Here is a 17,589-nt window from a genome sequence, read left to right as displayed (position 1 = left end):
CCAGGGTCAACATAACCTTAACCTGCCTCTTTTTATTCTGTCTTTCTATATATCTTCAAGCTATTTGTAAAGATTTTTTTTTAATAATTTGTTTTCACAAAATGTGTCTGTATTTGTCTCATCCCACAAAAAATAAAATGTAAACCGTGTTTTCAGTCAACAGCTGCATTTTATTGGCTACGGCTAGCGCTTACAAGTCTGTTGAGGGACGGCCAACTGAAGGGGCGGGGAAGTAATGAAAATAAGCAGGTTCACAGCGTTATAAAAGTAGAAACAAGTTCCCACCATTCTTACAGCACCTCGAGAATCCCTCAGATCGCTTGTTGCTGTGGAGCCATGGCGATGAAGTGGACTGCTACTTGCCTTGTGGCACTGGCTCTACTTGCCAGCGTCTGTGATGCTCAGTGGGGAGATTACAAGCCTTCCAAACAACAGAAACCTGCAGTCCCTCCTGCGAAGCAAGAGCCCAAACAACCGCCTCAAGAGCCTCCACAGCAAAAGCAGACGTTTGATAGACCACTCGTCTGGTCATACCCCGCACCCCCCCCGCCTGAACCTCAGGCTGAAGTGCCATTTGAGCCGATACGTCCTCTACCTGTTGCATCTGTTGCTGTTGAGTGCAGGGAGAGTGATGCTCATGTGGAAGTCAGGAAGGATATGTTTGGGACTGGCCAGTTGATCAATCCGAATGACCTCACCCTGGGGCACTGTGCTGCTGTCGCAGAGGATCCTGCCGCTCAAGTGTTGATTTTTGTAGCTGAACTGCATGACTGTGGAAGCTCATTAGTGGTAAGCAAAATGCATAATGCCAGCCACTGAAAACTAAATAATACCTTATAATGAAACGTATATGAATATGTTATCAAGGTTTCTATTTGTTTGTGTCTTTGCTAGATGACAGCAGATTCCCTGATCTACATCTTCACTCTGAACTACAATCCCCGACCTCTGGGTGCCTCCCCCGTAGTGAGGACTGGCAGTGCAGCTGTTGTTGTGGAATGCCACTACCCAAGGTGTGTATACTGAATTTGTATACTGATGTGTGACAATAAACAACCAAAACACAAGTAAAATAATCATCTCAATATGTAATGTAAAGTGTAGCCTTTAGCAGAAATGCATCATGAAATCTAATCTGCATATATTTCAGTGGTAGACGCACATTGCACTGAAGATTTCTTTAGTTTTCTGTTCTAAGCGGGTGTGTCTTATCTCTTAGAAAGCACAATGTGAGCAGCCTTCCTCTTGACCCCCAGTGGATCCCATACGCTGCAGTTAAGGTGGCTGAGGAATTCTTGTACTTCACCTTGAAACTCATGACTGGTGAGTTTGATTTCCATGCAACTGTGATTTTGAAAGGGAAAAAAAGTGTTGACATTATTAAATTGTTGCATGTTATTGTTGCGCAGATGACTGGCTATATGAGAGGCCAGTCAACCAGTATTTCCTGGGAGACATCATTTATGCCGAGGTTATCGTCAAGCAGTTCTTCCACACGTCCCTCCGTGTTTACGTGGACAGTTGTGTGGGTACTCTTTCCTCTGACCCAAACTCCAGCCCCAGATATGCCTTCATTGACAACCATGGGTACTTGAATGAGAAAATCAAAGTTGTTCTCTACGGTCAGATTAGATCATCGCAACGTAAACGTGTCCTTTGTGTGTTTTTCTCGTGGACAGGTGTCTGATTGATGCTCGGGTCACAGGCTCTGCCTCAAGGTTCTTGCCTCGCACAGCAGACAACAAGCTTCAGTTCCTGCTGGAGGCCTTCAGGTTCAAGGACGCCGATAGTGGACTGGTATGCACCTCCAGCACTCAGCTAAAGGATTAATTACGCTACAATTCTCTGCTACACAATTAATGCCACGAATTGAAATCTTTTATTAACCCAAACCTTTTTTATTATTATTATTGTTCCAATAGCTCTACATTACCTGCCACTTGAAAGCAACAACTACTGCCTGTGCCATTGATGATGAACACCGAGCTTGTTCCTACATCAACGGGTGAGTGTGTGCATCTATGTTAATGCTGATGATTGCAGAACTTATAGGGTGTTCACTGATTCCATTTCCCTTTCTCCATAGGTGGAGTGAGGCCAGTGGAGTCAATGGCGCTTGTGGATCCTGTGAGTCTGGTGCACCTGATGGTGGCTGGGGAGGTGGCCCAACTTATCCTCAAGTTCCAGAAAGGAAGATCCGTGATTTGTCTAAAACTGAAAGTATGTTATACTGTATAAAAAACTATTCTATATATTGTTTTATGTCATATAGTCACCATATTACCAGATAAATTCGTACCGCAATTTTGCCTGTGTTGTAAGACGGTGATGTACTATAATGTGCCTTCTGGTTTTCTTTCTCAGCTTTGGAATGGGAAGGTGACGTCACCGTGGGTCCCATCGACATCAAAGAGAGGGTAATCGCTTAACACGGTTGTCCATGACCATCACAACAAACTTAGCCTTCATTCATTACTGTCTGTATGTTATTCTCTTGCTACTTGTTGGCAGTTTGATCTACACAAGGAAGGAAAACCCCATTTACTCCATTAAATGCAATTGAAAAACTGAAAAAGTATGCCATAGCTATTACATTCCCCTCTGTGTAATAATAAATGTTACATATGGACATGTGAACCGCCTCTGGCCAGTTCATACACCCCAGCAACTCTTTCGCCTTGATGGAAATAAAAACGCAATTACATGAAACGCTTGTGTCACTGACTGAAAATTTTATTACTATTTCCACGCAAACAACACATGAAGAATACATAAATAATAAAAACGATGAAGAAAAACTCTTTAAAAGAGACACCATATTTCTGTTTATAACACTGTCCATCAGTCCCCTAGTTTTTACAGAAATCTACTATATCGATGATGCCGGTTTTATTGTTTTATTATTATTATTATTAGCATTTATCCCAGTCCAATGCTGACTGACGAACTGACAGTGAATTGTCCTGACATGTACCGTTCTTTCAGGGTAACCAGGTTTTCACTCAGTGAGTATTTACCGCCCCCGTGTGGCGGAGATAGTAAACTGCAGCTCAGCGAGAGGCACCGTTTCAGCACCACAGGCAGTGAACAGCTACACATTGCTCAGTAAAGCACGATCCACTGATGATCATGGATTTAGTCAGATAAAGTCAAATTACTTAATCGGCTTATTCCACAGGTGAATGAAAAGAATGCAGAACTGTAACATCTGATTGTCGTGAAGCTTTGCCAATGTCGATGGGGCCCCCCAAAAATTCTCCTATTGGAAAAAGTGTATGCGATAAATGTTTTGTTGAATAAGATCTAAATAACCAGACACTATGTGCCTTTACACTTTTCACAATACCACACTCACCAGGATATACTTATACTATATAAAACCAGTTATTCCTGTGACATTTTACATTACATACACTGCATTTTAAATTTATAGTACGTTGTAGTTCTTCCTGTTGTTGTCGTGCGCTTCATCCTATCGGAAGCCTTTCGTGCCATTGATCTCTTGCTTGGTCAATTTCATCTTGTTGCTATTCTCCCGTCAGCACAATCTCATCGCAGCCCCTTTACCCCTTGATGCCATTGTTCTTTTCAAGTCTGCTGTGTAATCCCTGTGTTTATGGGCCACATGATCAATATGTCTGACACACAAGATCTGCTACGTTCCAATTAACGGAAGATAAACAATAAAAAAAAGAGTAAATTTAATTTATACTTTAAAGGAAAACTGCGCATGTAATGACCTCTACTGGTCCGCGGACCCGAGTTTGGGAAACGCATCATTTCACTCTAGCTGCAAATTTCACAGTCTATGTAATAATTTCGTTGTAAAAACTTTACGTATGTGTTTCTTCTACGCCACTGCTTTGCTGCCTTTCGAGCCTATCGCTTTGGCCCCAGCCTGCATCCACTCGGGGCAGCCTGCTCATACGGCAACGGCACTGACGTTATATCGTCTCTACTCCACACCCCCTCCCCTTCGCTCCATCCTCTGTCTCTGCCTGTCTCCGCACTGCTGCTCCCGTATCTGTTGTGTATCAGAAGCAGCATCACAGCGGCAGGCATTTGGCGAGCAAAACGCGGACTGCGGTCACGAACTGCGCGCTTGTATGCGTCGTGTGGACATACCAGGGGAACACGGGAATTTCTGCGGTGTCTGAGTGCCGTTTCTGCCCTGACACCCCTCCTGTCCTGCTTGCGTGGATGGTTGACTGCAGATTTGATGGTGCTGAGCAGGCTCGTCTGATTGAAGGCTCGCGGCCAGGGGGGCATTTGTGGGGCCGCAGACGGGGAAACCTCTGTCCACGACAGCGTCCATCCTCTGCCCTGTGACTGTGAATGGACTGCGCTCCTTCCGTAATTCTCTGCAGTCTCTCTGAGTCATTTGTGGAAGAAGATGGCGGACAGGGCTGAGATGTTTTCCCTATCCACTTTCCATTCCCTCTCTCCTCCTGGGTGCAGGTAAGCGCTTACAAGTATTGAGACAGTGTAGGGATGAGGGATGATGGATGCGCACGGTTGATGAGAGGAGAAAGGGACAATAAATGCGAGATGCATATCCGTCAGTTTTGTTTTGGCGACTGCAGCAAAACGCACATCCTCAGGCTTGGTAGTGATAGATATATTGAATAACCTGCTAGGCCTGCTAATGCCTCCTTGCGCGCCTCTAGGTGCTGCATCTGAACAGCGCTGCTTGTTTATGTTTTGGAAGTGATCACGTTAAGAAAGGCACCTTTAAAAGGACACATTTTATTCTTCTATGAAAAGAATGAACAAGAGCAAATGGTAGAATATACTGAAATGATTGATCTTTAACTGTCGCGGCAGTCACCCGCTTTGCGCATTCTCTGTGTGAGGCCCACGCCCTGTTGAGTCCAACCCAGGCAAGGGCACGTTGCCGAACAATGATTTACGGAAGTCCCACTCATACTGATGTTGTTTCAAACGCCTCTAATGTGACCTCTGCGACAAATCTGCTTTTCTTCTTGTCTAAGCATAATTGCGAGTGGGATTCTGCTGGCACCCAGCAAAGATCAATAACATGATGCAGAAGCAGTGATGCAGCTACACTATTCTCTCCAAGGTTGTTTATGTTTAAAAGGCGTTGTGAGGTGTAGTTTGGTTGATGGGTGTCAAAAGGCCAAGCGAGTGGGGGGATTCTGCAAAAACTCTGGCGTATTATTGATTTATTTTTGTGGAGGGAGGTACAATTTTCAGACCTGATGGAGCCACGGGAAAGGAAATGAATGTGTGTAATTCAGTTTCCAGTTTAATATGTTACAATCACATGACTATTATTTGTAAGTGTCCCGCTATGCCGTATTATTACGAAACTACTATATCCAGGAACTTTTACACATACAGTGGCAGGAACAAAACCAAATAAAATGTGAAGGCACTGTACATGTATGCTTTTGATGCATTCACCTGGACAGCAGATTCTCTCTCCACTAATACATATAATGCAGCTGCATCTCATTGTCTCTGTATCTGCCTCCACATGCCCTATGTCCTACAGAGGCAATCACATTAGCAAGCCAGTCCCAGTGGATTTTATATCCCCAGCATGTCCTCATGTGGGATTTAGTTACATACTGTAGTTCAGTCTCATGGGCGGATCATATCAGATCAATAGATTTTTTTTTTCCTTTTTTTGCTTGACTACCAGTGACCTTATAGTTCAAATCAAAGAGCCTTGGCAAAAAGCCACAGGAACCTAATCTTAACAGGTCAAATGAGTATTAATCTTTATGATCTGCCCACCAAATGCACTCAAAGTTTTTGCAGGTCACTTCTTGGCCATCAATAATAATTAGGAAGTAACCTGATTATTATTGGAAGTGGTTGGAGACTAATGAGTTTCATTCCATTGTTTTTAATTAGATTCATGTGCGTCCAGGAGTACACGGGTTGTTTGTTAGTTTTTGGGTTATCAGATTCAGACTAACGAGAGACTGACATATGGACGATACAGCAATAGAGAGTGTACATTTGTGTTTCTGTAAAATGACATACATTTGATTACGAGCATGAGTATCCTTGCGCATGTTTGAGCTTCCCCTAAGCTTTTCTGTGTGACTGATTCATGGATGAAGCCACCGGTGGTGTCATAGTGTGGTACGGTAATCTGCCTTACATAACGCTAACACTGCTTCCAATGGGCAACCTAATCCTTTATGGGGGCCGTCTTTCTCGCCTGGGCACCAAAAAAAATGTATGACGGACTACGATTTCTCCTGCTCCAAGTCAACAGCCTCTCTATGGGGAATATAAACTTTAAAAGATGAATATGATGCACAAATCAGTTCACGCTCACATTATTTTGCATCAAGGCTTGATCTTACAGAAATACGTAATGAACTCCATGGAGGTGGGCCATTGACTTTTCATCAAAAATAATCCCTGCTGTGCTTTAATGTACGAGCTCATACCATGGAATTAAATGATTATAGTTTGTGAAAGTTTGTTTTTTGTCTTTGGTAGATCTTCTGAGGTAGCAGTCTGACTGCATCCCTGCGAGAAGCTTTCTTTGTTGTTGTTAGGCCATGAGTATGTAGTGTTGAGTTCTGGTACTGTTGTTTTGGAACCAGTTCAAATGCAGTAAATGCATCACTGACTATTTGTCTCCGGTATTTTCAATGCACCTTCACACAGGGATTTATCTAAATGTGTCAGTTTGGTTACTTTAGAGTCAGGGATTTAAGTTATTGATGTTTTCAGGTCTACCTAAAAGGATTCAGAGAGGTATAAAATAAATGAACATACATAGACATTTATTTTGACAGTTGATCAATTGATGTGTGTTTAGTGTTTTCTCCTTTTTTTTCTGCATATTACTGAATATTAATCAGTACCCAAAGTGTTCGGATCTGATCAAACTCCAGCTGTATTCCATAGAAGCAAACCACTATTTAAATAAACAGCTTTTCCGTCAAGCATCCTCCCGATATGCCCCCTCTTCGTCTTCACCAGTCGATGTTCTACTTTTCATTCCAACTCTTTGAAGGGGGGGGGGGGGGGGGGGGGGGGGGATATGGTAACCATGGGGTAAGAGGCTTAAATCAAATACAGATTCATTTTAGCTTAAGCATTCCTGCTGTCAGTCTGTCAGTCTGTTTGTCGCTCTCTTTGTATTTTTGCGTTTCCTCTTTCTCTCCGTCACTTCACTTACCATGTTTTCTCTTGTCAGTCCTCACAGCAGCTGTTGCTTTTTCTTCTCCACTTAACTATAATCAAATGAGGCGACATACTTGCGCCGTCCGTGGCGTTTGTTTCCCATCAGTATGAGAAAGGTGAATGGATCCCATCGTACACAGCAGCATTGGCTTTGTACGTTTGATGACTTCATTAATCCAAATCCACACAGATCCATATGTAATCATCTGCTCACCGATGCATCATCGCCACTTTCGCTCCACGAATATCGGGATCTTCACATTTGGATCCGACACAGACCACAGAGAGTTCTTCATTAGGATAAACGTATGACTCATACGCGTGTGTGTGTGTGTGTGTGTGTGTGCTGGAGTGCTTATGTGTGTGTGTGGGTGTGTTTGTGCCTGTCTCTACTTTACCGGAGACTGATGGCGGTTGAAAGGCCTGGGAAAGTGATCTCGTTAATGAGTCAGTCACATCAAATGTCCTTGGCTTTTAAGGATGATGTCACTGTGAAGCAGGTGCTCATGGTTAAAAGGCAGCGTAATTACAGCATAGGTCCTGCGACCCATCCCCCAACTGCATCTGTATCTATTTAGTACTGTCATAAGAGTGTCATCCAAATTTTATTTTTGGACAATGGACGCCTTCTGTTTATACCTGCATATATTTTTATAAGCAGTTACTATGTATTCCTTTGGTGTGACAAGTTTATTTTAAATAACTTCATAGTGTCTATATCTTTGGGGCACAATAATCATTTACATCCATTCTGGATTCATTTAATTTCTAAAACTGCGACCACAGATAATTCAGCTGAATTGCTCAAAACTATGTTTGCTGGCTTAAATGCTGCAGGTCTATAACTGTAAGAGTCCCAATTATGGTGTGGTGTTTTTGTCCGAATGTGAGTTTGTTAAACACACAGGCAGCTGATGCGGAGAAAAGCAGTGTGCTGGTTAGACAGATTCTGTCCTGGACACGACAGCATCCGAGATGAGACGACGGAGAATAGCTGTGAGAACAAATGTGGGCCGGAGAGATAGTTTGAGTCGGTGACAGGTTGGAAGAAAGAGCTCAGGACACAGAGATGGAACTAGTGGCGGTGAATCTGGGTGTGCCATTGCACCAACATAGTAATTTTGCGCTGACTTGCGTTCTCCAGGAGGTATAAATTCAGAGCATATGGAGGCTGATGTGAAGTAGAAGATCGGTACTGTGTGGTGGCCATTCTCGTTCTGCTTCAGGTCTCATCTTCACATCCTAATTATTAGGAACAAGCAGAGATGGATTACGCGCAAGTGACGTCACATGGTGCGGCGCCGTGTAATCAGGGAGTGGTAAACCACGTAATGTGAGAGGCATTGCACGCTCACTTGGATACCTTCAGTGCTGCTGCGATGCCCCTGTCTGCATCTGATATGGATTCTGATATCAAAATACTACTAAATATATCAGAAAAGGCCACAGATCGTCTAAGTTCAGCCTGTGTTTTCATTATCGAGGCCTTTGTTCCTGACATTACTCTATGGCTAAAGCTTTTACTGACTTTCCTTACATTTTCCAGTTTAGGGGAAATGGGGCCACGCTCCGTTGTGACAGTGCAAACAGATACATAAGCACACCAACAAAATGGAGTCTGGAAACACAGGACAATAGGTAGCAATAGAGGAGACCAGCAACTGGATGAAAAATGGGTTCAATTCAGTTCTATTCATATAGCCCCATATCACAACATTAAGTACAACAATTGCCTCTTGAGCAATACTTGGCAACATTGCTGAGGAAAATCTCCCTTTTTAACAGGAAGAAACCTCTAAGAGAACCGTACTTAGGGTGGTGTGGAGGCCATCTGCCTGCAGAGGTTGGGGAGAAAGAAAGTCTGAAAGAGAAAAGATGAGCAATATATATAAGGGATTTGGGTCATTGATCATAAATCAGAAACACACAGCTCTGGAGCCACAGCTACTTGCACAAATGTACAAGGAAATTACAAAATGGAGCCATGGTATGGAGAAACCTTACCTCCTAAACCAAACTCAAAACACACCGAACCTTAATGTGTCTATTCAAACAGAAACTAGCCAGAGTGAACCAAAATATGTGTAAATGCAAAGTCCAGCTCTTAGGCAAACTAAACCAAGTACTTAATTAACAAGATTTTCACGGACTGAGTATTTCGGAAGTAATTCAAAAGAACAATAAGCACAGATTCACAATTGGGCACACCAGTGTCGAGCAAACTGCAGGGGAGCTTCCAGTTGCCCCAGAGTGACGGCAGCACAACGTTCAAACGGAATCCACCCAACCAATCGGCCCTTCAAGGGGCGTGGCGATGAGTCTCCAGAGGGAAGACTCCAGAAATGGCAGGGGCCATAACAAGCCAATTCATCAATTTGTCCACACGTTGGGATATCTTTCTCTGAGACTTATGTCTTCATCAAACTATAAGTACCTCGACCAGGAGCTGGACTCTCATGAGATTCATGAGTCAAAAAGGTAATTTGACAATCTGTGTTGCCAGGCCTCTAGCTCTGTGCTTTTGGCTGATCCACAGAGGTGCGGACCGATCAGCATCTTGTGAGGAGCGGCGAATGGAATTCACGGCGAACACAGGCGTGTAATAGGTGCGATGATGGTCAGACAGCAAAGCTAGATACACTGTCTTCTTGCCAGCAGCTTCCAAAGCTTTGTGTTGTGTTAAGCCTATGGTAGACAAATGCTTTCTGCAATTACCTGCCGGTTTATTTATTTATTATTCTAAACTGTATCAAGGACGACTTCAGGTGGTTTTCTGTGACAAACCATTTTATGTTTCAAGCTGCCAGCACAATGGAATTTTGCGGTTGTCACAGCAGTGTCCAGAAACAGTGTCCTCTCTGTTGTGTCAGCTCAGATATTGCGCTTTATACTGCTCTTTCTGTTGTATTGAAAGCTATTGCTTTTGTTGCTGTGTTTTCTTAACCTTCTTTTTATTATTTCTCCTATGCTACACTCTCTGAATTCAAAATTTCTCCTTTCCCGGCTTCAGCATTCTCATCTCCTTCTCCCCCTCCTTGTTCATCTCAACTCCTTTGATTACATATCTGTCTGCTGTAACCTTCAGTTTTTTTTTTATCTAAACACAAACCATGGGACTTGTCAAGCGCCTTAGATACAGATGCACTGATGTGGTGTTTTTCCATTGTTAATCACACACCTACACACGCACCTACACTTACAAACACAGCTTTCCCCAAAGAGCTCATTAATGACCCTTTTTTCCAAAGGTCTGGATGCGTTTTTTATTTTTTTATTTTGAGGGAGTTAGCTTTGGGTTGTCTTCTGTCTGCGTGTTGATCCATGTGGAAAGGTCCTGACTCCAGACTGACACTGATGTTGAGACTATTTCATGCGGTGATGAAAAGATGTTATTTCGTGCCATATGATGGTTTCTTACACCAGTCGTTACATTGCAAAGCCACGAACGAGTCCACCGTTGTACACAGTATTATGGCTGGTTTGCATGCGAAGTGGTAATATAAGAAAAAAAAATTGATGTAAAGCAAAAATTGGGGTTCTCTTTCCAGTAACACAAAAAACAGAGCTACTCAACTGATTATCATTTTCTTTTGCCGTGATATGAGAGAAATTACAGTTTAGCTATGGGTAACTGGACGTACTCCCAAACACACTTACACACGTTTGTACTTCGTGTCTTCGTGAGGACTCACTGACATAAAGTGTTGCCTACACAAACTATAACCATCCCAACAAAATGCCTAACCCCAACCCTAAAATAAAGCAAATTCAAACCTTAACCCTAAAACCAAATCTCAGCCTGCATGGCACACTTTTGCAGCTCTGTCTGAAAGAGAGTACCTGCTGGAAAAGTCATTTTCTTTTTGGTGATAATGACAGCTCTTTTAAAAACAAATGACATGTCCAGACTTTTGCTGGGATAGATTTTTTTGCTCTTTATTTTTTATTCTGCTGCACGGTGGTCACACTGATCACTGTCACTCAGGCAGCGGTGGCGAAGCCGACTCGGTTGTAGGCACGGTCGTAGACGGAGTAGTACTCTCTGAGGAACACGTCTCCAAAGATCCACAGGGGCTGGCCGTCATGAGAGGGCAGGTAGGTGGGGGTGATGCCCACGGAGCAGTATTGGTATCCGTTCTGGTAGTGCTAGAGAAGGAGACAGGAGATTGGGACGTTCATGTCGATGCACGCACACTCCCAAATACAAAGCATGGCTTAAGGTGAGCATAGCCATAAAAATATACCTGGAGGATGTAAGCAGAAGGAGGCAGAGGGAAGGCAACTCCGCTGATGACAAAGCTGAGAGTTGGCAAGTTGTTGATCTGGGCACAGTTCACCGCATACTGCAGAACAAAAGAGATCCGGTTTGAGAGAAACAGAAAGGTCTTGTTTAGGAACGTTATCTTGTACTTTTGAATGGTGCGGCCAAAGGAGTTGTTTGATTGTTCATGAGGAATAATATTGTCGCTGTCAGTCCATTTGTCCCACCTGTCCATACTGGTTCTGCTGGGCTCCAATGGACTGCATGATGCCACCCATAAGCTGGCTTGGAGCTGTCAGCATGGAGGTTCCAGTGTCCACGATGGCCTGGCATCCCTGCGAGCACCAGCCAGTCTCCTGATTGTTAATCTGGAATCTGCAGGCCAAAAGTTATTTTTACTTGCGTCATATAAAGCACAAATTGGCACTGTCTCAGTAACAAGAAAATGCAGATACAATTTTGAAAAACACCGACCCCTGCACGCCAATCTGCCAGTAGGTCTCAGAGGTGACAGGAGTCCAGTAGATCTGGCCCTGGTACACGCTCTGGTCCACTTCTCCGAAAGAGAGCACACTGCCTTGCTGTCCGTTTCTATATCGCAAAGCAAACTAAGTGAGGCAGGAGGTCGATTACGCATTTATATCACCTGTTTACAGTCTTGTCATACTTAGACAGGTAGAAAGCGAAAATGTCGGCATTGAGCAGGTGCTGAGACATCATGTTGTCAAAGACGGGGGTCTCTCTTCCAGCTGAGATGGCTGGATAGGACAAGCCAAGGATGCCGTCAAACTGGGCCACCACGAAGTTCTGACCAGGCTCGTTTGTGCTCAGACCAATCTCCTGGTTAGAGATTGCAATGCCGCCGACCTACAGAGTCCAAAACCAACCAATGTTATGAGCAAATTATAAATGTAGTTAATATCTGTTTGGTTTTCAGAGGCTAGAATTTTAGACAGCTATGGCAATAAATGAACTCGCTGGAGATCTTTTATTTTATGGGAGTACCAAATCATTAAATACAGTTTTGTATAAAAAATGTATTAATTCAACGCCTACTACATATCTGGCTACGGCTTTGTTGATTGTTAAGTGGGGCTGACTCACATTGACAGTGTCATAGCCAAAGACTCCATCAAGGCTTCCAGCTCCGTAGGGTAGGTAGAAGGTCTGACCATTAGCGGAGTAGGTGGAGGACTGCTTGGGGTTGAACTTCTTGTGTGTGTCTGTAAATGTCATAGATCTGGATTAGCTCTGGAGCCATTTCCATGTCTTTATGCCTCCCAGAGCCTTTTGACATACTGGTAATTCCCTCGCTTATAGAAGCCACACGCTGAATTTTATCTAAGACAGTTGCAGAAACGTCCTGTAATTGCGTCTAAATCCCATCATGCATGTTCAATATGTAATTTGTCGGAAACAGGATCACAAACCACGGCATCTGCATGTGCAGCTTCTAGCTAAGCACGTGTAAGCCCTCTTGGATGTTTTTAACTTGCAAATATCCTGTGAAGTGAGTGGCAGACTTGTACTCACTGCAGGCCTGAGTGTTACAGTAGACTGAGTCCACCCACAGGTTGGCAGAGCCGGTGTCAAACAGCACCTGGAAGGACTGAGGGGGTGTTCCAACACTGATGGCTCCATAGTAGGTCGTCTAGAGGTAAAGAAAGAGGCGGACCGAATAAAAAATCGGTGATTGCTTTAAACAAGATGTTGCGTCTAGTACGTAAAAATAGATTTCTTACATCAGCATAGTTGTTGATGTACATCCCAACGGCGGCAAACTCATTGTTCTGATACTTCTGGGCTGGGTCTTGGTAAGGAATCTCGATCCCTTTCTCTCTCAGGGCCTCACGAATAGACTTGTGCTTGTGCAGAGGGATCCTAAGAAGAAGAAAGGATTTTGACTTCCTGTGCGTTTTAGTGTCAGTGCCTTTAGCAGTGGCTCCTGAAGTTAGATCTACGATTTTGTTCTCAGAGAAAAAGACCATGGATCTTACCTGATTCCCTCTGCGAGCACCACACAGACCAGAACGGCGACAAGACACTTCATGATCCCTTCTCTGTGCACACCTACCTCTCCTGGACGGATACAACTAAACTTGGAACTGGACAAGCCTTATATACACGATTTTATCCCCATATCACCCAGACTGTTATCGGAAATTGAGCCATATCAGTCCGGACAGGGTGACCCTTTGTGCTACATGCTTAGTTTTCATATCTAACAATTATTCGGTACACACCACCTTCTGTGATAGCGGCGCTAACCAAACACAGCAAAAACTACTCATTAAAATGTATATTAATTGATTAGATTTACTTCATTCTTTTATTTTACTTAATGTACATTGACTAGATGCTCTATTTAACAATAGACCCATTGTGGACAACAACAGAAAACTCTTTTTAGAAAATTGGTTTGCAATCAAACGTCACATTCATAACTTCTGTCTCAGCCCAAGGATATACACATGAATTTGTAATCATTTTTTATTTTATTTTATTTTAATTTAACACATAATTTTAAATAACACAAAATAAAATAAAGTTATTACAAATTCATGTGTATTTCCTGGGGCTGAGTCAGAAGTTATGAATGTGACGTTTGATTGCGAACCAATTTTCTAAAAAGAGTCTACTGTTGTTTTCCACAACGTGTCTGTTGGAAATGCTCAGCATGCACTTTTAGTAGCAGTTTATCTGATAAGATATGTGTATCAGCAGCAAGGTCAAGCTTAAGTAGTACCGTATGTGCAACAGCAATTTTCCCCAGATGGAAATTAATGTATTATATCTAGGCTTCAGTATCAGCAGTACCTTAACCAAACAGTTTAGTCAAAACATTTTGTGCCGTTCATCTTATCACAACTTTTCATAATCATAGTTTAAATGTAATGTATTTTTACTCAAATAAAGTGATAAAGTAAATCTAAACTTTTTGTTGAGTCGTTCCATTTACAACATTACATTATTATGTCAATTATTTAACCAGTAAGATTAAATTGAATTGATTTTATTCATTGTACTACTTTCACTTTGTGGTTTAGCTTCATCCTCTATCAATAATCTCTTTTGCCTTCAACGTCTCCGTCGTGATTAGCTTTGCGTTTTCCAAGTTTTTCCAGTCATTGCTCATTAAAACAGGCCAGGGGCAGGCCACTAACTTTTTCATGACCCCTCTGGTTTTACTTTTAGATGCATCAGCATGTCCTCGTTTGTGCCGTGGCACCACTGACATTGTGTAGACAGGACACCTATATGACTGTGTGATGTAAGCTCGCATCCATATGTGATATGTGGAGTGTCCTTTTCTTTGCAGGAAAGCTGCAATGCAGCATTTCCTTCAACGCGCTGCAAGTCGACTGCTGTAGAAACATGAGCCTGCTGAAACTAATGGAGCAAAGATGGGATAGAGTATAATTAAGAAAACTTGCAAAGTGTAAACACTTCCCTGCTGTGGAGTGCGGGTGCTGGAAATGAAAGTTCAGAAACTGTGGTGTAAGAGACAACTGTTGGTAATTCACTTGGAACTTTTTCAGCTTACTGGATTTGAATTATTGGCTTTGCTGAATGCGTTGCTGCTATTCACCAGCACCACTCAAATGTGTCATGCATTGTCCAGTAATGTGACTGAGACCCTGACAGAGCCTAACAACGGGTTTCCTCTGTAACACGGTGTGTGGGCATAGATTCAACAAATTCTCTTCAGGAGGATTTGCCGATCACTGATGTTCATTCATCTTTTGACATGTCGTGAATATAATGTCTCTCATGTGTTCCCAGGCCGGCCCACGATATCAGTCTGGAGGAGTTCGATGATGAAGATCTCTCTGAAATCACAGACGACTGTGGGATTGGACTCAACTATGACTCTGATCCATATGAGAAGGTGAGGCTCTGTTTTTATATTGTCCCACTTGTTGATATTTTACAGTTTGTTGTTGTGTTGTGTGCACGATATATGCACATGCTACCATGTGAATTGAATTAGATCTGCATCCGCATAAACCAGTTGAAAGCCTTCCCAGCGCTTGCAAACTTAAAGGTACACTGTGGAGCTTTTGTCTCCCCCTTGTGGCAGTGAGAGCAATTACACGAACACCATTGACGCGTACGTATGAAGCCCCGTTAGTCTCTTCTCTTCTTTCAGTGCACTCCAACAAGGAAAATCAACACCAAGAGTCTGTGTTTGTCCTCACCAGCTATGCTTTCGTTTGAACACTTCCTGTATTATCTTTCATTCCTCCTCACGTTATACAGAGCGATAGGGCAGTGACTAGCCTGTCTGGGCTTGAATATAACAAACGCTGATTTATATTTTAAAGTCCTACACTACAGCTTTAAATATGTTGCCGCTTCTCTTATCATGGTTAATTAATGACAAGCTGAAGGTGACAAATGGTGAGCGACATGAGTGACAAATGACAAATGTGAATCCATGAGAAACAACCAAGGAGATTGACCTGTTTAATGAACTATTTATTTGCAAAAGCACTGATGCCTCACAGCAAGAAGGTTCCGGGTTCGAATCCAGGCCGACTGGGGCCTTTCTGTGTGGCGTTTGTACGTTCCCCTTGTGTCTCCGGTTACTCCGGCTTCCTCCCACGGTCCAAAGACATGCTTGTTAGGTTAATTGGTGATTCTAAATTGGCTGTAGGTGAATGAATGTAGCTTCTGATTTTTTATCAACGAGCTTACCTAAGCTTCAGCTATCCCTAGTATAATACCAGAGGAAACAGAAACACGCGTGTGTTTGTTTAACTGAAAGAGTGAATCATGTACTTTGATCATCAAACAAATCATCATCATCCATCACACATACTGGACCTGTGGTCATTCAGTAAACTACTCAGCATATAATAGCCAAGCAGCAATTCGCCGAGGGACCTTATTCAAGTGATTGTGTCGTGAAGTATAAGCAAATAACTGAGTCATTAGCCGTATCATCCTGCACGTCTGACCGGCTTAGACTTTAATTAGGCAATTTCTAAGAACCAGTATCTCATACCACCTTTCTATTTCTCTCCGTCCGCCCTGTTGGATGTAAATGTTTTATGCTGGTGGCGTTGAGCCATGGCTGCAGCAGAGGGTGGGTGACCCAGTGCAGTTTGCTGCTATGCAGAGACAACCTCCTTTCCTCACTCCGCCTTTCCCTCCCTCCCAAGTGCATTTCCCTCCCTCTCTCCCTATGCAGAGTGTTGCTTAGAGACGGGGCTCACATTCCCTCCTCATTTTCCGCCAAACCTCCCCTGCTTTCTGTCTTAAAGCTTCCCTTCCTATACTTTCTCCCTCTTTCTCTCTCTCTTCTCCCCCTGAGCTTGAGGGTTAAGCTGATGGCATAAATCTGTGCTAGATATTTATATAAATCTCTCTCTCTCTCTCTCTCTCTCTCTCTCTCTCTCTCGCTCTCTCTCTCTACATATATACTCCACTTTAATCCACCAACAAAACACATTATGCATAGCTAGTAAAGTCCTGCTGCAACGGAGCTGTTTTTGCATAGCATCTCAGAGGATCTCCAGAGAAAGAGACTAGTTTTTTTTTCTTATGCGAGAAATGTCATACCGTAGTAAACCCCCTCACCTCCTCTCCCCCCTTCCTCACGCATGTGTTAAAACAGACACATCAGCAGAAGTCCTGACTGCTCACCCCACAAACAATAAAACACAAGGCAGAGACAGTGTCGACCCCTGTTACATTGCATCATTGCCCAGAGGAGGTAATCCTGCTGACATGGGATAGATGGGACACATTCGCCCTTTGAGTCGTGTGTGGATGTACGTTCAAATTACACAGAAAAGAAAGGCGAGACAGAGAATTTCATGAGCGCCGTACTTCACGTGGTGTTTGATTTTGCCTGCATCAGTAAGGGTGTATGACACTTTGTCAGCTCATCATCAGCAGCAGCAGCAATCTCTCTCTAATGCAGCACACTCCCCTGATGAAGAGAGAGGCTTTTGGTTTTTACGTCAGCAAGATTCGGTCATATTGAGCTGCACATCTTTGATGTTTAGGCAGAAGAGGCAATCTAAACAGTCAGATTAACCCCTGTCCCCAATCCCCAGCTCTGATTAATTCTAATTCGTTACGGGGTTCAGGTCTTAATCTGCAATAAGCTTTGTGAAATGGGCACACATATACAAAAGAGGCAGACA

At 43.2% G+C, this 17,589-nt stretch overlaps 3 protein-coding genes across 3 annotated transcripts in view; 2 read left to right on the top strand and 1 right to left on the bottom strand.

Annotated features, from left to right (window-relative positions):
- Positions 1–336: 336 nt before the first annotated feature.
- LOC311496218 (zona pellucida sperm-binding protein 3-like) lies at positions 337–2,718 on the top strand (the record flags this gene model as incomplete). The annotated part of the gene is made up of 8 exons (XM_084555981.1): positions 337–789; positions 895–1,013; positions 1,220–1,323; positions 1,410–1,587; positions 1,680–1,797; positions 1,923–2,005; positions 2,087–2,220; positions 2,365–2,718. The coding sequence occupies 8 exons, from the start codon at positions 337–339 to the stop codon at positions 2,427–2,429; spliced, it is 1,254 nt and encodes a 417-aa protein (XP_084412107.1). The 3' UTR covers positions 2,430–2,718.
- A 1,410-nt stretch (positions 2,719–4,128) lies between these two features.
- mapk8ip2 (mitogen-activated protein kinase 8 interacting protein 2) overlaps positions 4,129–17,589 on the top strand; it is a 24,307-nt gene continuing 10,846 nt past the window's right edge. Inside the window, exons 1-2 of the mRNA XM_084555192.1 lie at positions 4,129–4,458; positions 15,218–15,323. Coding sequence (XP_084411318.1) covers positions 4,394–4,458; positions 15,218–15,323 — 171 coding nt within the window. The 5' untranslated portion in view covers positions 4,129–4,393. The remainder of the gene's footprint in view (positions 4,459–15,217; positions 15,324–17,589) is intronic.
- LOC311496060 (gastricsin-like) lies at positions 11,145–13,550 on the bottom strand. The gene is made up of 9 exons (XM_084555799.1): positions 13,432–13,550; positions 13,177–13,315; positions 12,968–13,085; positions 12,539–12,657; positions 12,102–12,301; positions 11,909–12,025; positions 11,662–11,809; positions 11,418–11,516; positions 11,145–11,319 (listed from the first exon to the last, which is right to left on the bottom strand). The coding sequence occupies exons 1-9, from the start codon at positions 13,482–13,484 to the stop codon at positions 11,155–11,157; spliced, it is 1,158 nt and encodes a 385-aa protein (XP_084411925.1). The 5' UTR covers positions 13,485–13,550; the 3' UTR covers positions 11,145–11,154.

The sequence above is a fragment of the Chelon labrosus genome (genome assembly GCF_963514085.1).
Source record: "Chelon labrosus genome assembly, chromosome: 11".
Lineage (NCBI taxonomy): Eukaryota > Metazoa > Chordata > Actinopteri > Mugiliformes > Mugilidae > Chelon > Chelon labrosus.
Note: the sequence above shows the minus strand (reverse complement) of the source record. Positions and strands in the feature narration are given on the sequence as shown.